The sequence below is a fragment of the Pelodiscus sinensis genome, chromosome 22 (genome assembly GCF_052426305.1).
Source record: "Pelodiscus sinensis isolate ZL-2025 chromosome 22, ASM5242630v1, whole genome shotgun sequence".
In the NCBI taxonomy this organism is placed as follows: Eukaryota; Metazoa; Chordata; order Testudines; family Trionychidae; genus Pelodiscus; species Pelodiscus sinensis.
Window position 1 is genome coordinate 25,957,009 of NC_143073.1, and position 23,009 is coordinate 25,980,017.

Genomic DNA, 23,009 nt, shown 5'->3' on the forward strand with positions numbered 1-23,009 from the left:
GGGTCTCCAAGGGGCTCCAGTGTCCGGGCTCCCCCTCCGCGGCTGCCCAGGCTTCCTCCCGCGGCGCTGAGACTTGCGCCCGCGAAGCTTTGCCCGGCCCTTTGCGCTCCAGTCTCTGGCTTCCGAAATCCCCCCCGTGCGGGGCCGCTCTCTCCGCTCGCTGGCGCGGCTCGCTCTGCGCTGGCTGCTCCGCCTGCCCCCGGCTCCGCACCTGCAAGGAGCCGACAGGGAATAGCGAACCCGCCGCCGCGTGGGCTCTTCTACCCGCGGCGCTGCCACCCGCTTACCCAGGGCACAAGCCGCGCGCGCCCCCGCTCGTCCGCGCCCCTGGGCCGGGATGGGCCACGGGGATCCCCTTGGGGCTGTCCCCTGGCTGTGACGTAGTGGGGGGGGCTACCTGCTTTTCTAACCCTGTTCGATCTTTGCTGTATTGTGGTTTGTGGGATTCCTGAGGACTCAGGGCAGACGTGTGTTGGGCCCAGACACCTGAAGGCCAGACTTGGGAGCTCACAACTCCTGCTGGGGAGGGACACAAAGGAGAGGTGGGGCTGAGTCCAGGCTGGGCAGTAGGCCCTGGGGGATGGGTCAGTCTCCTCTGGGCTAGGAGGAGAGAAGGGGTTTAGGGCAGGAAAGGGGGAGAAGGGCCTGGGACCCTTTCCCCAGAGAGGAACAGCCCTCACCCTGCCCTGGCTCCTAAGCTACGCTGAATCTGTGAACCCAGAGTTTTAGGGGGTAGCCGAGTGAGTCTGTTACACAAAACACCACCACATGGTCTGGGAGCACTTTATAGACTAACGAAACCTGTCGATGGTATCATGAGCTTTCGTGGGCACAGCCCACTTCTTCAGGTGGCCGGAGAGTTGAGTAGGGGATATGAAAACTCGAAATAAATAGGAGAGGGGAAGGGGAGGGAGGGAGAGAACCGAACATGCGAGAAACGCATGACAAGACCTTGCTACAGTTGCTACGGGGACTCCCAATCCTGGGGGCAGAGTGCAGGTGTGGTGCTCCCCGCTTTCAGTGCCTGGATCCCCAGCTCCCGAGCTGAGACAGCTCCTGACCCAGCGCCCCCTTCCCTCCCCCAGGGCAGCTCCCAGGAAAGAGCTAAAACAGATGAAAAAATGGCCCCTTTCCCCAACCCCGTTTAGCACTTACGCCCTCAGAATGAAAAGCACAGGCCCTGAAGGCACAGCCATTTACAAACCTGTTTAGTGTGGTAGGACAGAGCCGCTGTCTGTCATTTAGAGATTATAATACCAAGCTTGTAGGCTTCCTTTTAAAGGTTTTCTAAAAAGGAAAATGTGCCAACAAGTTTATGTTTTCCCACTTTTTAACCTTTCCCCCTGTCCTCCACTGAACACTTTAATCCATTTTGTAATTCGGAAGAAAAAAGGCCTCAATAACTTCCCAGGGTTAAAACCACAAAGCCTTTAATCAGGGGTTGTTTATAAAAGTTTTCTTCCTCTGTGGTTAATGAGGGTACTATGACGCTGCAGCCTATGAATTAGAGATCATAATTTGAAATGCCAAGGCTCGCTGTCAGACATGCGCAAAGAAAGGGTACACTCTACGGGTTAGCTCTTTCTGCTTTGGGATTTCTTAATCTTTGCAGCGGGTTAAATCTTATTTGCAATACAAGTCAGAGGGGGAAGCTAATAACCCCCTTTTGGCGGATCTGAGAGAAGTTTGCATTGCCCCACTTTTTAACAAATACAAGTGAAAAATATATTAATGTTTTCTAAGGAATGTGCCTATTAAGGTAAAGGAAGAATTCCATCGCCTCTTATTCCAGAATAACGTGCTTGGTAGTGTGGATGCACCGCTTAGAAATTTGACCTGGGGGGGAGGATGTTATTTTGGACTAAGGTCCTAGTGTAGGCGAAGCCTAAAAGCCTTCCTTTTTATTCTATTTCTTTTATTTCATTTTATTCAGCTTATCACTCTCCCTTCTTGTTATCTCTTGCTGCCACCTCAAAAAGCCACTTTTCCAGTCTCTTTTTTATACTTTTTCTCACGGTTTTCTGTAGCTGCCATGTGCTTTTTTCCCTACTTTTCTATTTCCCCTTTTTACTTAATGTGCTTTTAAAATATCTTTCACTTTAAAGCCTTCTTTTCTATTTTCCCCTCTTATGAGGTTATGCACTGGAATAAGATGCCTAGGAAGGCTGTGGAATCTCCATCTCTGGAGATATTTGAGAGCAAGTTAGATAAATGTCTATCAGGGATGGTCTAGACAGTATTTGGTCCTGCCATGAGGGCAGGGGGCTGGACTCGATGACCTCTCGAGGTCCCTTCCAGTCCTAGTGTTCTATGATTCTATGATTTCATGTGCTTTTAATCTTTTCTTTATACTTTTTTCACTCTACAATCTTTCGTTTCTATTTTCCTCTTTTATTTTAATTTCCTTTTAATTCTTTTTTATTTTTGCTGCTTTCTGTATCTACCATGTCCTTCTATCACCTCCACGACTTTACTATTATCCTCTTTTATTTTAATGTGCTTTTAACTGTATTTTATTTTAATTCGGTTTTTTAATCCATCTGTCCTCTTTTTTAGTTTTCACTCTGCTAATCTTGTAAGTTATCATCTCTAAAAATGTTTTTTCTATTTTCTTCTTTTACTTATTTTCCACTTCCCTCTCCCACTTTTCCTTTTATTTAATTAGCCGTTGCAATTTTTTATTCTTTTTTTTAAGACTGCACACTTCTCTAACCCTAATCCAGTTTCTTTCTTTTTCAAACTTGCCTTCGCCATAGACACTTTGCTTTCATAACCTCTTTAATGTCATTCTCCTTTTCAATTTTTTATTCTTAAAACGCAATCAAATGTCTTCAAGCACAAGCACACCACAGCCCCCGGCCCCAGACATTCACAAAACACCATATAATATTGTCAAAATGGCCAACCGAGCCAAACTCAGGCAGAAGCAGAAGGGGCGAGACGTACATCTGTCAAAATTGCATGGTGATGGAAGCTAGTGAGGTATATACTACTCATATTCATAAGCATGTTTTATAACGAATACTAGCAGATGTACGTGGCTTTGCTCAGGTCTTTAGCTGAAGTATTTTGGGGAGAAAATAAATGAAAAACTTGCATTCTTTACTTCAATTAGTAGTAGTTTTCAAAAACGAAGGAAAATGAGAGTGGGAATTTGGGTGTGAATAGGGACAAGGGATGGCTGGCTTAGGGCAGAGCGTTGGTGTGGTGGTGCTCAAGAAAGGAGGTGAGAGGTTCAGGGCGGGTAGTTGGAGAAATCAAGGCAAAGGAAGATGCAGGCCTGAGGCTCAGGCAACAGGCTCGGGACAGGCCTGAGAGGTTGGGGGCATATACAGGGCTGCCCGTAGTGGCGAGGGTGATGCTGCTCTGATGCCAACTCCTCCCAGGAGGCTGGATTCCCACAGGCACCAGCCTGGCCTCTCTGGGGCAGGAAAGAGCCAGCCAAAGCCCCTCGGGGCAGCATGGTCAGGTGGAGACAAGAACCAGGGCTACTGGGAGGCGAGTGGAGGTGTCTAGTGGTTACAGCAGGGAGGGGCTGTTCTCTCCCCAGCTCTAGGAAGGCAGAGGGCCTAGCTAGACCGGTGCCTTGTCGAGAGGGCCCCCCACTCTTGGGCTGTAGTTAGCCCTGTCTCTGAGCAATTTGCCCTTATTGGACCCTCAGCCGTCTCAGCAGAGCCCTCACAAAGCTCTAGGGTTACACAGACAACGCTCACCATCTTCACTCCTTTTATCAGCCCAAGAGCGAGATGTGCAGCCGTGGCCCCTCCCCACCCACCGGCGCCAGAGGCCACGGCCTCGTCCAGGTTGCTGCTCTCATTCCGCTCCCACCCCCTGAAGAAATCCTGCAGCAGATTCTGGATCTTGGGGATGTGGGTGGAACCGCCGACCAGCGCCACGTCGTGCACCTGGGCCTTGTCCGGCGTGGTGTCGTGCCGGGCCTTCTCCAGCCTTCCGAGGGGGAGGTCAGCATTGAGCCCCTCAAAGCGGGCCCGCGTGATGGCTGTGTAGAAGTCCACACCCTCGTAGAGCAGGTCGATATGGATGGACGCCTGGGTGGAGGAGCCGAGGGTCTGCTTGGCTCAGCTAAATGGAGAGGATTGAGGAGGGGGGTTATGAACTCTATAAACAAACCCTGTGTGTGAGTTTGGGCCGACCCAGGCGCACAGGAAAACATTCTGGAGTATGCAGCAGAGCCAAGAGGAGACCGACCTGGAGCTGGTCCTGCAACCCCTGCCAGAGGGTGCAGGAGGATGGGACAAGGACAATTTGGTGCTGGCCATACATGGGCACAGGGAGGGGCAGGGAGATGATGCCCCGGTGGCTCTGTTCCCTGGGACCGGAGCGGGCTCCTGGCTGAAATCGGCTTTTCTCACCCCTTTGGGGCTCTAGGAGTTCCTGGTCCTGCCTCTCAGCCTCAAGAGGGCGCCAGCCACCTTCCAGTGCCTGCCGGACCAGCGGCTGCGGGGGATGGAGGGTTTGGCCCTGGATTTTATCGATATTTGTGTGTTTAGTCAGATCTGGGAGGACCAGGTGTCCCAGGCCAGCCAGCTGCTGGGCAGCTGCCGGAGGCCGGGCTGACTGTGAAGGCTGGGAAGTGCCAGGTGGGGATGGCGGAGGTGTCTTACCTGGGGCTGGAATGTTACCGCTCCTGAGGTCTGACCTGGCTCCTTTGCTGCTGGTGCAGAGAGCGGCCGGGCTGGCCAGGGCCCATGGCGGGGGCATTACTGACCCTTGGGCAGGCACCTGAGCACCGGAGGGTGCGGCCGACATGCTCAGGGCTGGCAATGTCTCACGGGAGTTTCATACAGGAAGTGGGTCCCAGGCGGGGCTGGGTGCTGCCGGGATTAGTGGGGAATGCGAGCGCTGCAGAGAGGTGCCCGTCCCAGCCTCTGTCCCCGGCCAGACTCAGCTTGGTTTACATAAGGCAGCAAACTGATGAAGATTAGACAGGAATGACGGTTCAATTAAGGATCCAGAAGCACTTAGAGGAGCCTGTCAGACTGGTCTGAAGTGAGACTGGGCGGGGCTAAAAAAGTCATTTCCCCCGTCACGTGTTCACACCGCCTCACCAGCGACTGGAATCGTGCCACATCCACCGAGTGACTCGGCCTCGTTCACACGGGTCGCACGGGAACATGCTCGTCGGTGCTGGCACACGCTCGTCTAACCCAGCTCCAGTGTCTTCTTTGCCCCCCCAGCCGAGTGGGTCCAGCCAACGGGGGGGGGGGCGCCCAGATAAATCTTTAACTGCCCAACAACCCCTCGTTGTGCTGACAGACTCACCAGGCTGCCCCCTGAAACCCGTAAGGCAGGAATCCTGCGGCAGGGGCGGGAGCTGTGGACGAACCCCCCCAGCCCCGAGTCAGAGCCTCAGAAGAAAGACAAAGACACATTCCGCACCCAGGCTGCATTCAGGAAAGAGGGAGAGCTGAGGGGCACAGGCGGAAAGAAGAGACTAATTCCCGCCAGGGTTGGGGGGGCAGTGGTAGAGGGAGGCTCCCGTTCTCCGGGGGTTCTCATGCGCCTCACATCACAGCCCCTTGGGAGGCGGAGCCGGCGGTTACCCCGTGGGGCAGAGGCACACGCTGGCCCAGGGCCAGATGAAGTAGTCCAGAGGGGGCGGACCCTGACCCAGGGGGATGTTCGAACGAGCCCGGCAGGCTCGGTGCTTCGCAAACCCCATTTGACGCCCGGAGATGAGGGGCAGGATAGCGAAGCAAGACAGAGCACGGCCGGCAGCTCCTGCAAACAGCACCAGGGCCCTGGAAAGGACACAGGGGCACCATTTCCCTGGGGGGGGACACGGAAGCCACCAGTGCATGCCCTGATGGGGGGGGGTGTAGAGTGAGGGCATGGGGGAGGGGGCAAAACAGATTGTAAGTGCCCCAGAGGGAACCGAACAGGGAATCATCAAGCGATCCCTCCCCTCTCGCCCATTCCCAGCTTCAGACAGAGACTAGGGCCATCCTCCCTGGCCATGCTGCCTAGTAGTCATTGATGGACCTGTCCTCCGTGAACTTTGTTTTTATATTTTGGAACCTTTTATAGTTTGGGCCCTTCCACCGTCCCCCGGCAAAGAGTTCCACAGGTTGACACTGAAGAAATAATTTCCTGTGTTTGTTTTCTGTCGGCTGTCTATGAACTTCATTGTGTGGCCTTCTTGTGTCAATGTTAGTGACGGAGTAAATCACGTTCCCTTGTTCTATTTTCCCGCACCGTTCATGAGTCTCTAGATCTCTAACCTATCCCCCTCCGTTTAGTCGTTTCTTTTCCAAGCTGAAACATCCCAGTCTCACGATTCTCTCCTCAGAGGGAAGCTGTTCCTTACCCCAGTCATTTCGGACATTTTCAGAGACCTAGCCACTAGGATTCCGAGATCTCGTACCTGAGGGGTAACAGCTGATTCTGTCCCCATCGTTCTTGTGGGTACAGGTGGGATTATATTTCCCCATGCGCGTTGCTTTGCATTTCCCAGCCCTGAATTCCACTTGCCCGTGTGTCGCCCAGACACCCAGGTGGGTGAGGCCCGTCTGGAACTCTCTGCAGTCAGCTCAGGGCTTAACTATCTGGAATCATTTCGAACCAGCTGCAAATTTTGCCCCCTCACTATTTGCCCCTTTTCCAAGATCATTTATGAATAAGTTGAACAGCAGGGCAGACCCTGGAGCTCACCACTAGGGATTCCTACCCTGAGTTTCCTATCTTTTAATTGCAGTGCCTGCCAGCGTTTGCATGATCATTTAACGAACCCTCAATTATGTCAATGACGGGCCTTTTGATATCTTAATCACCTGCCTCCCACTGCTCCCAAACTCACTCCCCAGCCTAAGGGCGAAGCTGGGAGCAGCACAAGCTGTTGCAAGGAAGAGCTGGGTCTGGGGCATGCGCGGTAAGTATGAAATTCGAAGGCTCAAACATGGGGGAGTGGTAGCACCCCCTACCACTCCATCCCCCACCCCCACAGCATCTCTGTTGTTGTGGTTACCAGCAGATAGGCCAGGATGGAGATAAAACTAATGAGTCTCAGGTGTGTGGGAGAAAAATCCAATAACTCCAATTGTGTCTAAGGGGGGACTGTGCAGGAAATCAAAACTCTCTAAAAGAAAACTGCTGTAAGGGTTAAAAGTTTTCCAGGCCTCTCTCCCTGTAACAGAGAAATCAAATTAACTCTAATCAAGACCCTTCCAATGCCTCCTACCTCAACTTCATGGAGACTCCTAGTCTGTCACAATTTGTCATGTAAACCCTTTTCTTTGTCACAGTTTGCCTTGTAGGCTCCTCACTCAGGTTCTCATATGGCTTTGTTCTGTAAACTTATTTCTAGCACTTCTGGTGTGAACAGAAACGGCTCAGAGTACTTCTGCCGAGACTTTGATATGTTAAAGAAAACAATCAACAACTAAACTGTCTGAACATACTGCATAAAGGATCCCTGAACCTGTCTCTCAGGGCTGCTGCTGCTCTCACTCTGGTAGCTGTCAGCCTGCCTGCATGCATAATAAAGTTTTCCTTCTAGATTTCTCTCCTGCCTCACTGCTTTGACCTCCAGCCTCGGACCTTTCTGGGGACTCTGTACCCCAGGGGAGCGAGATTTCCCCAACAGGTGCAAGGGCCTCATTTAGCACCCGGGGGTGGCCTTTTCCGAAAGATCCCTTATCCCTTATTTCAAGAGGGATAAGGGATCTTTCGGAAAAGGCTGTATTTTTCAAAAGATCAGCGTCTAGACTGGCACTTTTCTCTGACAAAGCTCCGTGCCGAAAAAAAGCAGCAGCCATTTTTATGCTAATGTAGCGTGGGAGATTTAAATCCCCGCTTCATTAGCAATTGCGATACGTCTAATTTACATCCCTTTTCCAAAAAAGGGATGTAGTCTAGACGTAGCCAAAAGGTTCAAAACCAGACGGCAGGGAGAAACTGTTGAGTAGGAATTTGACACCCTGAACCAAGGTGTAAATAAACACATGGAGCAGTTCTCTTATTGCAATAGGTCATTTCCTGTTCAGCTACTCTCACCTTCTCATCAAGTTGACAGCCACAATCACCTTGATTTAATTAGCACTGATGTCACCCTCCCGTCTCGGTATCCCTTTCTTTCTTTCTTTCTTTCTTTCTTTCTTTCTTTCTTTCTTTCTTTCTTTCTTTTCAGATAGTGATACATAATGAAAAATAAAGTGACAATGGAGAAAACTTCAAAATGTGACCCCAGGACTCTCTAAGGCTATGTCTACACTGCAACCCTATCCTGAAATAGCTATTCCGTGTCTTTTGAGCATGCCAGTTATTTTGAAATATGACAGGCTCGCGATCCCGGTAAACCTCATTCCACAAGGAGTAGGGAAGTTTCAGAACTGCCATTTATTTCGCAGATAGCGCCAAATTTCAAAATAAGCTATTTCGAAATAACATTGGAATAAGATACGCAATTTGCGTAGCTCAGATTGCGTGTCTTATTTCCACCTACGGTGCAGGGCAAACACACCCACAGGCTCCAAGAGCAGAAGGCAAATGGAAGCCACACCACAGCTATTGTTTGTCTGCGTTGTCATTATTTTAATGCCAATCCTGTGCTCTTTGAGGAGCCTGTTTCATGATTTTTGAACATTGGGGGCTGGGGATACTGTCGAGGTGACATGCCCGAGGGAGGCCGGGGCACTGGCAGCGACTCGCCCCGGTAACGCTCACTTGCTGCAGTGCGGGGCGGTTCCGGGCCTGGCCGTCCCCAAGCCCCAGGCAGGCAGCTCCCGTTCAGTCAGAGCCGAGCCCCTCCAGCCCCCTCGGGCAGCAGGACGCTGGGGCTGTTCTCTGCCCCCAGGGGCTATGGGGTAGCCGAGGGGGTGGGGGGCTGTGCAGTGGCTTGTCTCTGCCCACCAGGCCCCACAGGGGTCTGGACCAGTGACCCCGCAGCCTGGCGCTGGCCGTGGGGGGACGCCTGTGGGGGGGCAGTTTGCAGACAGACACGAGGGGACTGGTCCCAGGGCCCCTCATTGTGACACTGCAGGGGGGGGCTCAGCCCTCTCAGGGTACCACAGAAAAGGGGAAGGGACAAAGAGGCGGGAGGAGGGTGAGACTGACAGGTCCCAGGGCCAATGGGGTGAGCTCAGTGCTCCAGGCAGGCTGATTGGCAGGGCAGCAGGCCAATGAGGGGGGGCCCTGGCTCCTCTCCCCTCCCAGCACAGAGACGCCTCCCAGAGGGAGCAGTTGCCCCAAGTGCCTGTGAGCCTGGGCAGGGCCGAGCTAAGGGGAGAGCAGGGGCTGGGGGGGGGGGGGACAGAGGCTGGGCGGGGCAGGGGGGGCTGGGTGGGGCTGGGGGCTGAGCAGGGCAGAGGAGGGGGGGCTGGGCAGGGCTGGGGGGGTCGGGGGCTGGGTGGGGCAGAGGAGGGGGAGATGGGGCCAAGCCTTTGGGGGCAGCAGAGCTCCAGGGGAAGAGCGTGAGAGCGAGGGGTCAGATCCCGTCGCCCTTCCCGTCCCCTGGGGCCGAGCAGGGCCAGGGAAGTTCCCTGCTGTATCAGTTCATTTCGCCTGTGACAGCGACACGGCCTCAGAGCCCCTCAGCTGTCTCGGGGTGAGGGATGGGGGCTGCCTAGTGACACTGTCACAGTTTGCTTGTCAGGACTCCCTGTGCAGAGCCAGCCCACTGTGCCTCAGTTTCCCAGGTCACAGGCCTTGTGCAAAAACGAGTCCTTAATGTTTGTGTCCCCCTCAGGTGCCGTGGCGAGAACACCAGAGAGGCCCAGGAAGGGTTGTTAATCGTTCGGAGCAGCGCGGGGCTGGAGCGGTAGGTGGAAAATGTGACTTGAGGGGCTCTCCCAACACAAAGGGAAAGTCGCCTTGAACGAGGCAGGGCCGCTGGGGGAAATACAGTGTGTGAGGATGGAATCCAGGGTGCACACTGCAAACGCACTGGGGCACTGAATTCACCTTGTGCGCGTGCACCCACCCACACACACACCCGCACACACACCCACACAGCCATCAGCCAAGTGTATTCTTATGTGGCTAGTTGCATCTCACAGCGCCTCAGGCTATCAGACATCACCCCTGTGCAGTACAGCAGGCCCTGGGCATCGCCCCAGCAGCACCGAGGGCCTCTAGGGTAGGGTCAGTGCAACTGGGAACTCAGACTGTGATTGTGGAAAAAAACTTCAGAGGGGGAGCTGAGTTAGTATGTAACTGGAAAAACTTAAAAAACAACAGACAGTCTTGCAGCATCTTAGGGTATGTCTACACTAGCCCCCTAGTTCGAACTAGGGTGGTTAATGTAGGCAACCGGAGTTGCAAATGAAGCCCGGGATTTGAATTTCCCGGACTTCATTTGCATCTTGCTGGGCGCCGCCATTTTTAAATGTCCGCTAGTTCGGACTCCGTGCCCACGGCTACACACGGCATGAACTAGGTAGTTCAGAATAGGCTTCCTATTCCAGATATCTGTACACCTCATTCCACGAGGAGTAACGGTAGTTCGAATTAGAAAGCCTAATCCGAACTACCTACTCTGTGCCGCGTGTAGCCGCGGGCATGGAGTCCGCACTAACGGGGATTTAAAAATGGCGGCACCTGGCAAGATGCAAATGAAGCCCGGGATATTTAAATCCCAGGCTTCATTTGCAACTTCGGTTGCCTACATTAACCACCCTACTTCGAATTAGAGGGCTAGTGTAGACATACCCTGACATAGTTACTGTAGTGACTGCCCCCTGCTGCCTCCAGTTCTCACCCAGCATTGCGCATGTGGGTTCTATTAACACATCTCCCCGACCTCCCATGTCCCGATCTCTGTCCGGAGAGCTGGGGGGCCCCTTCTCCTTGGGCAGAGTTTGTGCCATCAGGATGTTGCTGTGGAGACATGTCTGCAGGAGCACTCGGTGCCCAGCAGCCTTATCAATGAGTGCTCTGCCAGCCCAGCCCTGTGCTCGCTATCCCCAGACACCCCCTCTATCTATCTATCCCCAGACACCCCCTCTATCTATCTATCCCCAGACACCCCCTCTATCTATCTATCTATCTATCTATCTATCTATCTATCTATCTATCCCCAGGCATCCCCTCTATCTATCTATCCCCACACACCCCCTCTTATCTATCTATCCCCAGACACCCCCTCTATCTATCTATCTATCTATCTATCTATCTATCCCAGACACACCCTCTATCTATCCCCACACACCCCTTCTATCTATCTATCTATCTATCTATCTATCTATCTATCTATCTATCTATCTATCTATCTATCTATCTATCTATCTATCTATCTATCTAGGGCAGGACTGTATCTACATGTTTGTGCAGCACCTGGTACACCGGGGGTCCCAGTCTGGAGCAGCTCTGGGCAGCACATGGCACAGTGGGTCCCTGGTCTCTGGCTGTTGCCCAAGGACGTTTCTTTTTCTCCAGCTAACGCGCAGCCACCACCAGGGAGCAGTGGCCCCAGCCTGGGCCTGTCGCTGGAGAGCGGCGTGTAGAAAACCTGCTCTAGGAGGAGCCCAGTCTCGTTCCCAGAGACCAGGCTGGAAATTGGCGCCTGCCTTGCGACTCTCCCTGCCCTATTGCCTGTGACGGCCCCGCCATGCTGCTGCCCCGAGAGGTCCCTTACCCTTCCCAGCAGCTGCCTCCCCCTGGCCCTGCAGCCGTCTCTTGCCCCAGCTGTGGGAGGATGTTAGTCCTCTGGGGGCATCCTCAGAGCAGCCGAAAGAGGCCGGGCCCACAGTGGTGCCACTCAAGCTCTGGGGAGGTCTGTGGCTGGGGGGGGGGGGCACATGTCAGGCCTCCCCAGGTGATGCCCCCTGTGCTCAGTCACACAGCTCTAGCCCAGACCAAGCCACTAAAGTTTATGCCACCGTCCTGCTGAGAGCTCGGCAGAGACGCCCAGGAGGTAACATTGATGCTTCGGGGAAGTGCAGGCTGGGAAGGGTGGGTGGGCACCGCGGGTGGGGTCCCACATGCCCAGCGGGGGATACAGGGATCTAGGGGGAAACGCCCACAAAGACAAACAAGCTCTTCTGTGGCTAATGCGTCTGGTCGTGCTCCGCTCTCATGCAGACAAGGTGGGGAATGTGCAACCGGAACAGAACACACTGGGGCCTTCTATTTCCAATCCTGGTTTATTCAGTGAATTTGCCAAAGCTCCAGAGAGACTGCAGCCAGCAGTGAGGTACTGGGACATACGCACACCCATGTGCTGGCGATACAGCATCCCCTTTGCATTGCCACCACACCATGGAGAGGCCTCGGAGAGGGGGCAGCTTAGATTCAGATCTTCATTTGCAGGCATCAAGTGCTGTGTGGCCCATACAGCAGGGCATCAAGAGATCAGTTTCACCAGCAGGATCGCAGTAAGGAGAGGCAGGGAGAGGGCAAACGAGAATTTCCCCAGAGCCGGGCTAGCTCCACAGATGTGGTCATTTGTATCAGGGGTGGTTGTAGAACACATGGGAATGGTGTTTGCTTCAGGGGTGGTGGTCGTGGTTGTATCTGGAAAGCAAGGGTCAGGTGTAGTGGGGGTGGTTATATGACGTATGCAGGGCTTGGTGGTGATGGTGGTTGTTCTGGGGGTGGTGCTAGCTGTAGGGACAGAGGTGCTGTTGGTATCTTTGGGGATGCCATGGGTGCTGGTACCAGCAGAGAAAGGGGTGGTGGTGGTATCAACAGAGATGGTGGTGCTAGTAGTTGTATCAGGAAGGCAGGGGTCAGGTATAGTGGGGGTGGTTATATCAGGGATGCAGGGGTTGGTGGTGATGGTGGTTGTTCTGAGGGTGGTGGTATCAGCAGGGACAGGGGTGGTAGTGTTAGCAGCGACGGTGATGGTAATAACAGAGACGGTGGCAGTGGTGGTATCACCAGGGACGGCGGTGGTGGTGGTATCACCAGGGACGGCGGTGGTGGTGGTATCACCAGGGACGGCGGTGGTGGTGGTATCACCAGGGATGGTGGTAGTAATGGTATCAAGAGGGACAGGGGTAGAGGTGGTATCAAGAGGAACAGGGGTGGTGGTGGTATCAACAGGGACAGAGGTAGTGGTGGTATCAAGAGGGACGGTGGTAGTGGTGGTATCAAGAGGGACGGTGGTAGTAGTGGTATCAAGAGGGACAGGGGTAGTGGTGGTATCAACAGGAACAGAGGTAGTGGTGGTATCAAGAGGGACGGTGGTAGTGGTGGTATCAACAGGGACGGCGGTGGTGGTGGTATCAAGAGGGACAGCGGTGGTGGTGCTATCACCAGGGATGGTGGTAGTGGTGGTATCAAGAGGGACAGGGGTAGAGGTGGTATCAAGAGGAACAGGGGTGGTGGTGGTATCAACAGGGACAGTGGTAGTGGTGGTATCAACAGGGACGGCGGTGGTGGTGGTATCAAGAGGGACGGTGGTAGTGGTGGTATCAAGAGGGGCAGGGGTGGTGGTGGTATCAAGAGGGGTAGGGGTGGTGGTGGTATCAAGAGGAACAGGGGTAGTGGTGGTATCAAGAGGGGTAGGGGTGGTGGTGGTATCAAGAGGAACAGGGGTGGTGGTGGTATCAAGAGGAACAGGGGTAGTGGTGGTATCAAGAGGGGTAGGGGTAGTGGTGGTATCAAGAGGGGTAGGGGTGGTGGTGGTATCAAGAGGGATAGGGGTAGTGGTGGTATCAAGAGGAACAGGGGTAGTGGTGGTATCAAGAGGAACAGGAGTAGTGGTGGTATCAAGAGGAACAGGGGTGGTGGTGGTATCAAGAGGAACAGGAGTAGTGGTGGTATCAAGAGGAACAGGGGTGGTGGTGGTATCAAGAGGAACAGGGGTGGTGGTGGTATCAAGAGGAACAGGAGTAGTGGTGGTATCAAGAGGGATAGGGGTAGTGGTGGTATCAAGAGGAACAGGGGTAGTGGTGGTATCAAGAGGAACAGGGGTGGTGGTGGTATCAAGAGGAACAGGGGTAGTGGTGGTATCAAGAGGAACAGGGGTGGTGGTGGTATCAAGAGGAACAGGGGTAGTGGTGGTATCAAGAGGAACAGGAGTAGTGGTGGTATCAAGAGGAACAGGGGTAGTGGTGGTATCAAGAGGAACAGGAGTAGTGGTGGTATCAAGAGGAACAGGAGTAGTGGTGGTATCAAGAGGAACAGGGGTAGTGGTGGTATCAAGAGGAACAGGGGTAGTGGTGGTATCAAGAGGAACAGGGGTAGTGGTGGTATCAAGAGGAACAGGGGTAGTGGTGGTATCAAGAGGAACAGGGGTAGTGGTGGTATCAAGAGGAACAGGGGTGGTGGTGATGGTGGTGGTAATAGGGATGGCAGTGGTGGTGGTAGCAGGACGGGTGCCGGGGGTGGTGGTAGCAGGACGGGTGCCGGGGGTGGTGGTAGCAGGACGGGTGCCGGGGGTGGTGATAGCAGGACGGGTGCCGGGGGTGGTGATAGCAGGACGGGTGCCGGGGGCGGTGGAAGCAGCAGCAGCGCTGGACATGCCTCCTTGGCGGTTGCCAATTGGTATCGGGCTGCTGAGGGTTATTCTCTCTCCAGGAGCAGACGACCCCGCCAGGAATGTGAGGGTGTAGCCTGTTGCCGCCAGGGTGGTTCCAGGTTTAATCTCCTGCGCAGACGCCGACGCGCAGCCCTTTGCAGCAAACGGTGAGGAAGATGAACCTGTTGGAAAAATTCAGCCTGTTCTTAGGGGCAAGTAGCTCCAGGTCCTTCTCTGACCCCTCCTCTCTGTCCCTTCCAGCCGGGGGTTCCCCTTCTGCCTCCACTTCCCATCTGCCTGGGGGTCTCCCTGCTCCAACTGCACCAGGCCATGGCAGGGCAGGCGCCTGGCGCTCTTTTGCCTCCCCCGCGACCCTTTTTGCAGCCCCACACAGGAATCTGGAGCTGGGGTTGGAAACGGAGCTGTGGTCGGGGCGGCCTTCCCCAGCACTGCGCCACCGGGGAACTCGCCGGCTCCCCCGTCCCCGGCAGCCCCCCGCTCGGTTCAGTTATTTTATAAACATCCCAGAGCGCCAGGAGCCTTGGGCCACACTGAGAGCAGGAGCTGCCTCAGAGCAGCTTAGCTCCACAATGAACACAAAGGCAGTGGGGTTTAGTGGTTACAGCAGTTTGAAGCGGGAGGAGCTAGCGCTCCTGGGCCCTCTCCCCAGCTCTGCGTCCCTGACATCACAACTCTTCCCGTGGCAAGTACTTCACTGTCACAAACCCAGGAGTAGGGCAGCATCCCTGCAGGGGGAGCTGGGGTGGGAGGGGAACGTCCCAATTCCTCTCTCCTCTCATCTGTCTAAAACCCCTCTGGCAGCCCCACCCGCCCAGGGCTCTGCACAGACTCCGGGTCCCACCAGCTCTCAGGGATCTCTTCGGGCGGGACATTCCCAGGCACCCCCCGCCCTGCGACCAGCTGGCAAAATTTACCTTGGTTCAGATCTCCAGTGTAATCCAGGCAATAGGTCTCCAGCCCTGTGCAGGGGGTGATTACACTGTTGCAGGTTGTGGAGCCCAGAGCAAAGCAGGTTGGGCACTGCCGCCCGTTCGGGGTGGTGTCCGGGGTCACTGAGAACAAAGACAAAGAGATGGTTATCGGGTGGGTTAAACCTCATCCCAGCTGGGGGCTGGGCCCTGCCTCGCCCAGCATGTGCAGGCCCCTCCCTGCAGCCGGGGGCATTTCTCCGTCTGTCTGGGACACAACAGTCGGCGACGGCCGCACTGGCTCAGTTCTGGATCCCGGCGAGAGTGAAGGGGGAGCCGATAGGTGCCGGGAAGTTTAGATTTGAGCCTGTCCCGGCGGCGGCTCCCTCCTTCGCATGCAGCCCCACCGATCTCACTGAAAATGGGCCCCGGCTGTTCTACTCCCCCCACCTTGGAGACCTGACAGCTACACTGTCTCAGTGGTGATAGAAGTGACATTTGAGGAAATGGAGTTTGGGGCAATAACAGGGAGAAACAGGAACAAATAGAATTGTGCCGGGGCTTGTCCACACGAACAATCCGACTGTAGCAAGGGAGATGGGGTGTCAATCCGCCCTATGCCGGTCCGATGGCTTAGCTGTCAATGTGCACCCAGTTGACACATGGGAGCCATTTATTACAGTTCTCCAAGCTAATGCCTTTCCAAAGCGCTCCTCCAGCCAACCCATGTACATCAGTAGGGGCACACTGAGAGCTAGTCACACCCAGCTCACACCCTCTAATTGTTCGTGTGGCCATGCCCCGAAATAGGGACAATACAAACAGACCCACAACGTACCTTGAGGTGCGGCCAAGTTGCACAAATCTGTGTTGCATTGTAGGACATTGATCCTCACGTACTGGCCGTTCCCCACGGTGAAAGAGATGGGGACTTTCATGTGACTGTTGTAGCCGCTGAGACATTGCTTGGAGAAGAACGTCTGCGTTCTTCCATCTTTGTGCAATAGAGAAAAGCAAAACACAAAATGTGAGGCTAGGAGGGACCCATTACTAGCACCTGGGGGTCAAACCAGGCCCCTGAAGTCAATGGGAGCTTTGCAACTGACCAGCGGGTCCAGGCCTCCAGACTGCCTGGCCTGCCCGTTGATGCGTCAGAGACTGGAACAGTGCCGGAATCAACCCAGCACTGCGCCCAGCTGGAGTGTGCTGTGCCAGGTGCCAGGGCTCCGGGAGGGGCGGTGTTGGGGTGGCCCTGGTGTTCAGGGTGGGGACAGAGGCAGGGTAAGATGTGCCTGAGGTGAAGGCAAAGTCACCTACCCAGGGAAATTTCTTCTGCCACGGAGAGGCAGCCGCCCGTTGCCTGGTCGTCTTGGCAGGTCCCTGTAGCCACATCACAGGCCTCCGTTGAGCCGAAGCCCACGTTGCATGTCAGGGTCCCCTCTGGAGGAAGAAGAGCGAGTGTTTCCTTCTCACTGAGGTAACAGTGTCAGCTCGGACACGTCCCTGAGCCCGAGTCTCCCCCTGCTCCAAACAAGCCGAGCGGTTAAGGGGCCCAATTGCCTCCAGGACCATCCACAACTCCACAATTTCAATGACAGGCCTGCTGCCGTACCCGGGCTAGAGATCATGAGCATCTGGACTGTTTGTTTGAAGGACCGTGTCCTGTGGCCGGCAGTTGGAAGCTGTGAGTTTCTTAATGAGGACTTGAAATCTAGAACCCTGTGTTCATTGGTCAAACCTTAGTCAGGGGGCGGGGCTATCAAGAAGACCAGGGCTTTACAAAGCCCATTACTAAGAGACCAGGGAGCTTTGCAGAACAGGGGCAGCTCACAGGGAGTTTGGTGAGGGAGCTTCGAAGGGGAGTGGCAAGGGGGTGAAGTACACTGGCCATTCTTTAAAACTTTGAAACTAAACTGAAACCAAAACCACCTGACTTAAATAAAATCCCCGTCAATAACCGAATTCTCTGTCGGAAGGGACGCAGGCAGAAGTGCAGCAGCAGAGGGGGGGCTGTCCTCTTTATTGCACCCCATGTAGCATGTGTGATTACCTGCCCTGTGGGCGGGTGGCGTACGTGTGCATTCAGTGCAAGGAGCCCTCAGAGACACATACGGGCTTTGGAGGCCAGGGTGGCTGAACTGGAGGAGCTCAGGGAGGCCAAGAGGTACGCAGATGAGGTTTTCCAGGACACTGTAGAACTGGCCCACCTCCGGTCAGACAGCCCCTGTGCTGTTAAGGAGGGTGAAAGGCTCAGGGAAGGAGAACAGTCAACTGGAACAGAGGGAAACGATCCCATAGTTAGGACCCTCCTTCCAGAGGATGTTGGGGGATCCTCTCGCACTGAGGATACCTCTCTGGGGGTATGTCTACACTACCCTCCTAGTTCGCACTAGGAGGGTAATGTAGGCATACCGCACTTGCAAATGAAGCCCGGGATTTGAATTTCCCGGGCTTCATTTGCATAAGCGGGGAGCCGCCATTTTTAAATCCCCGCTTGTTCGAGCCCCGTGCAGCGCGGCTACACGCGGCTCGAACTAGGTAGTTCGGACTAGGTGTACCGGTAGTTCGGAATAGGAATCCTAATCCGAACTACCTAGTTCGAGCCTCGTGTAGCCGCGCTGCACGGGGCTCGAACAAGCGGGGATTTAAAAATGGCGGCTCCCCGCTTATGCAAATGAAGCCCGGGAAATTCAAATCCCGGGCTTCATTTGCAAGTGCGGTATGCCTACATTACCCCGCTAGTTCGAACTAGGAGGGTAGTGTAGACATACCCTGGGGGAGGGAGCTCCACTTTTTAGGAAACAGCAGGTGTCAGTAATGGGGGATTCAATCATTAGAAACATAGCTAGCTGGGTTTGTGGTGACTGGAAGAACCGTATGGTGACTTGGCTGCGTGGTGCAAAGGTTGAGGATCTCTCGAGGCATCTAGATAGGCTTATGCGTAGTACTGGGGAGGAGCCGGTGCTCGTGATGACATAGGGAAGGGTAGGAGAGAGGTTCTGGAGGCCAAATTAAGGTCTTCAGAAAGAGAATGAAATCCAGGACCTCTATGGTAGCGTTCTCTGAAATGTTTGCAGTTCCATGCAGAGGGCTGGGTAGGCAGGCAGAGCTGCAGAGTCTCAATGTACGGATGAGACGATGGTGTAGTGAGAAGGGTTTAGATTTATTTGGAATCGGGCAAACTTTTGGGATAGGGGGAGCCTGTACCGAAAGGAAGGGTTCCACCTAAACTGAAATGGAACCAAACTGCTGGCACTTAACATTAAAAGGGTTGTAGAGTAGTTTTTAAACTAAGGGCTGGGGAAAAGCCAGTGGGTATGAAGGAGCACATGGATTGGACGGAGACATCTCTTAGAGGATGGTCTATTAATAGAGATGCTCTGTGTTCTAGTCGGGGGAAGAGGATGGAAGTTTGGATCAGATCAAATGAGACACAATCAAATCAATAAGAGTCTAACACATCAGGAAATGGCAGACAGATAAACAGTGACAAATTATTAAAGTGCTTATTCACAAATGCTAGAAGTCCAAATAATAAAATGGGTGAACTAGAGTGCCTGGTTTTAAAGGAGGATATTGATATAATAGGCATCACAGAAACTTCGTAGAATGAGGACAATCAACAGTTATACCAGGGTGCAAAATCTATCGGAAGGACAAAAAAGGTCGTGCTGGTGGGGGAGTGGCATTATATGTGAAAGAAAATGAAGAATCAAATGAAGTCAAAATCTTAAATGAGCTGTAATGTTCCATAGAATCTCTATGGATAGTAATTCCATGCTCCAATAATAAGAATATAGCAGTGGGGATATATTATCGAACATCTGATCAGGACAGTGATAGTGACTATGAATGGCAAGGGAGATTAGAGAGGCTACCAAAATAAAAAACTCAGTAATAGTGGGGGATTTCTAATATTGACTGGGTACACGTCACCTCAGGACGGGATGCAGAGATAAAATTTCTTGATACCTTAAAAGACTGCTTCTTGGAGCAGCTGGTTCTGGAACCCACAAGGGGAGAGGCTAGTCTTGAGTTAGTCCTAAGTGGAACACAGGACCTGGTTCAAGTGGTAAATATAACTGGACTGCTTGGAAATAGCGACCATAATGTAATAAAATTTAACATCCCTGTGGGGGGAAAAACACCTCAGCAGCCTAGGGCCGTGTCCAGACTCAGGGTTTTTTTCGGGAAAAGTAGCCTTTTCCCGAAAAAACTTCCCCTGCGTCCAGACTCAAGCCGCATTCTTTCGAAATTATTTCGAAAGAACGCGGCTTTTCTTTTGATGGCGGTAAACCTCATTTCACGAGGAAGAACGCCTTCTTTCGAAAGTTCCTCTTTCGAAAGAAGGCGTTCTTCAATGTAAAGAGGCCGTCTTCGAAAGAGAGCATCCAGACTCGCTGGGTGCTCTCTTTTGAAAAAGCGGATTTCTCTTTCGGAAGATCCGCCTGCAGTCTAGACGCGATCTTTCGAAAGAGGCTCTTTCGAAAGCATCTTTCGAAAGAGCCTCTTTCGAAAGAAGCCTGCAGTCTAGACATAGCCCAACACTGTGGCATTTAACTTCAAAAAGGGGAACTACCCAACAATGAGGATGTTGGTTAAACAGAAATTAAAAGGTACAGTGACAAAAGTAAAATCTCTGCAAGCTGCATGGACACTTTTCAAAGACACCATAATAGAGGCCCAACTTCAATGTACATACAAACATATAAAAAACGAGTAAGAGAATCAAAGAAGTGCCACCGTGGCTTAACAACCAGGTGAAAGAAGTAAAGAAAGATAAAAAGATATCTTTTAAAAAGTGAAAGTCAAATCCTAGTGAGGAAAATAGGACCATAAATTTTGTCAAATTAAGTGTAAAAATATAGTAAGAAAAGCCAAAAAGGAGTTTGAAGAGCAGCTAGCCAAAAACTCAAAAAATAAGAGCCAAATGTTTTTTAAGTCCATCAGAAGCAAGAAACCGGCTAAACAACCAGAGCGGCCTTAGGACAGCTGAGATGCTAAAGTTTGCAGATGATACCAAACTATTCAAGATAGTTAAGACCAAAGCAGACTGTGAAGAACTTCAAAAAGTTGTCACTGAATTAAGTGACTGGGCAACAAAATGTCAAATGAAATTTAATGTTGATAAATGCAAAGTAATGGACATTGGAAAAAATAAACGAAACTATATCTACAATATTATGGGGACTAATTTAGCTACAACAGCTTAAGAGAGAGATCTTGGAGTCATTGTGGCTATTTCTCTGAAAACATCCACTCCCTGTGCAGCGGTGATCAAAAACGCAAACAGAATGTTAAGAATCATTAAAAAAGGGATAGGGAATAAAATAGAAAATATTTTAGTGCCTCTATATAAATCCATGGTATGCCCACATCTGGAATACTGCATACAGATGTTGGTTGCCTCATCTCACAAAAGATATACTGGCATTGGAAAAGCTTCATAGAAAGGCAACAAACATGATGAGGGTTTTGGAATGGGTACCATATGAAGAGAGATTAGAAAGACTTGGACTTTTCAGCTTAGAAAAGAGGAGATTGAGGGGTGATAAAATAGAGGTCTGTCAAATATTCATTGATGTGGAAAAAGCGAATCAGAAAAAGTTATTTACTTGTTCCTACAATATAAGAATTAGGGGTCACCAAATGAAATGAATAGGTAGCAGGTTTAAAACAAACAAAAGGAAGTTTTTCTTCACTCCTCACACAGTCAACCTGTGGAACTCCTTGCCAGAGGATGTGGTGAAGGCTAGAACTTTAACAGGGTTCAAACAACAGCTAGATAGATTCCTGGAGGTTAGGCCCATCAATGGCTATTTGCCAGGATGGGTAGGAATGGTGTCCCTTGCTTTTGTTTCTCTGGAAGTGGGGGACAGGGGAGAGATTCCGTGAGGATTCCCTATTGCGATCCCTCCCTCTGGTGCATGTGCTATTGGCCTCTGTCAGCAGACAGGATATTGCACTGTATGGACCATTGGTCTGACCCAATATGGCCATTCTTATGTTCTTACGGTCTCAAGTTACATAGGGGAGGTCTAGGTTGGATATTAGGAAAAGCTATTTCCCTAGGCGGGTGGGAAGCCCTGGGCTGGGTTCCCTAGGGAGGGGGTAGAATCTCCATCCCTAGAGTTTTTTAAGTCTCGGCTTGACAAAGCCCTGGCTGGATTGATTGAGTTGGGGCTGGTCCTGCTTTGGGCAGGTGGCTGGACTTGACGACCTCCTGAGGTCTTTGCCAGCCATAGGATTCTGTGATTCTATGTAACTGGCTCTGTGGCCATGAGGAAGTGACTATTCCCCCCGTTTGGCACTGCTGAGGCCACGTCTGGTGTGTTGTGTCCAGTGTGGGGGACCCCCATTACAGGAAGGGGGAGGACATACTGGAAAGTGGCCTGCGGAGGGCAAAGAAGCAATTGGGGGTGGAGCACATGACCTATTCTCCCTCCACGTCAGGGGCATCTGTGCCCCCAATTCACTCCTCCAGCAGTGTTCCTGTGTCCCCTGGGATTGGCCGATCGAAGTGTGTATGGATGAGTCCAAGGGTGCATGTTCCCCTCGCTCAGGATGTGAGCTCCTCGAGGGGGGAAACCCCCTTCCACTGGGGCAGGTGGCATCTGCACTACGGGCTCTGCCAGCCCCGCTCCAGTGCCGTGGTCACGCCGCTACCACAGCCGTTGTGTCAACAGTCCGCTGTATCCCCAGAGCTAGTCCCAGCGCTTTGCACGTGCGGGAGGGGCCCTGGTCAGGGAGGGGCGCGAGGGATCGAAGTCCAGGAGGGTTAAGTGGCTTCAGCCGCGGACGACTCACCTTGGGCACTGGCTGTCGCTAGGAGAGCAGGGAGGAGGCAGAGCAGCGAGGAAACCCCCATGGTGCTGGGAGGAGCCCGGGGCTGGGCTGGGAGCTGAACGGAGCCTTCTCACGGCTGGCGCAGTAAGCTCTGCCGGAGGGGAGCTGGCGAGAGTCACGACAGAAAGGAGGCTGGGAAGGGAATCACAGCTGAGAATCAGGAGGGTAACACCAGGCAACACAATTGTACCAGAACTGATTGTTTGGTTCTCTCCCCATTCTAAAGCATTTGGACAAAAAAATATTCTGGGTTGACCCAATTATTGACCATACTGAAAAGCCAAAGTATATGGGTTTGGCGCATTTCCAAGCTTTTAAGGTCATTGAACATTGATTTAAATCTAAATGTTGCAGTCAGCATTGGAAAGAAAAGCCACCTGGATGTGAAAAAACCTCATAATTCTGCAAGTGTCCCCATTTCATTATTTTCAAGTTTTTTTCTAGGAATTTTTTTCACTCATTTTCACAATGTTTCGGTCACCCAAACCTGCATTTTTCAACAGAGTAAAGTGTGTTCCCCGCTGTACAATGCCACAGACATTCCCAGAGATAACAGAACGGGAGTTCTCTGATACAGCCCTGCGTGGGACGGTATTTTAATCCTACTCCCACTCTCTCTTGCGCTGTGCCTGCATTTTTATTTCACTCCCACCTGCAAAGACCTTAGATCTCGCTAATCCTGCAAGAGAGACATATTCCCTCAAGCTACGTTTAAAAAACTACTTAGGTTACTATATTACACAAATGAACAGAATCCAACACAATTTTTACCACTAAAAATATGGAACAAAATTTGTTTAAACCATGTAAAAAGT

General features: G+C 52.5%; 1 protein-coding gene and 1 long non-coding RNA gene across 6 annotated transcripts in view; one reads left to right on the forward strand and one right to left on the reverse strand.

Annotated features, from left to right (window-relative positions):
• The window catches only part of LOC142819614 (uncharacterized), a 169,170-nt gene that overhangs the window by 120,245 nt on the left and 25,916 nt on the right, over window positions 1–23,009 (forward strand). For 2 of the 5 annotated variants that reach the window (XR_016347747.1, XR_016347746.1), the window contains 2 exons: window positions 9,704–9,775; window positions 14,479–15,697. Coding sequence is in view for 1 of the 5 variants with exons in the window: in XM_089772656.1 (XP_089628782.1) it covers window positions 12,513–14,513 (2,001 nt within the window). In the remaining 4 variants the exon portion in view is untranslated. Of the gene's footprint in view, window positions 1–6,715; window positions 6,890–9,703; window positions 9,776–10,617; window positions 15,698–23,009 lie in introns of those variants that run through there. The other 3 variants (XR_016347745.1, XR_016347744.1, XM_089772656.1) reach the window with 3 other exon arrangements.
• LOC149521889 (uncharacterized) lies at window positions 16,205–22,635 on the reverse strand. The gene is made up of 3 exons (XR_016347750.1): window positions 22,156–22,635; window positions 16,666–16,788; window positions 16,205–16,342 (listed from the first exon to the last, which is right to left on the reverse strand). It is a non-coding gene; the product is annotated as an uncharacterized LOC149521889 (long non-coding RNA).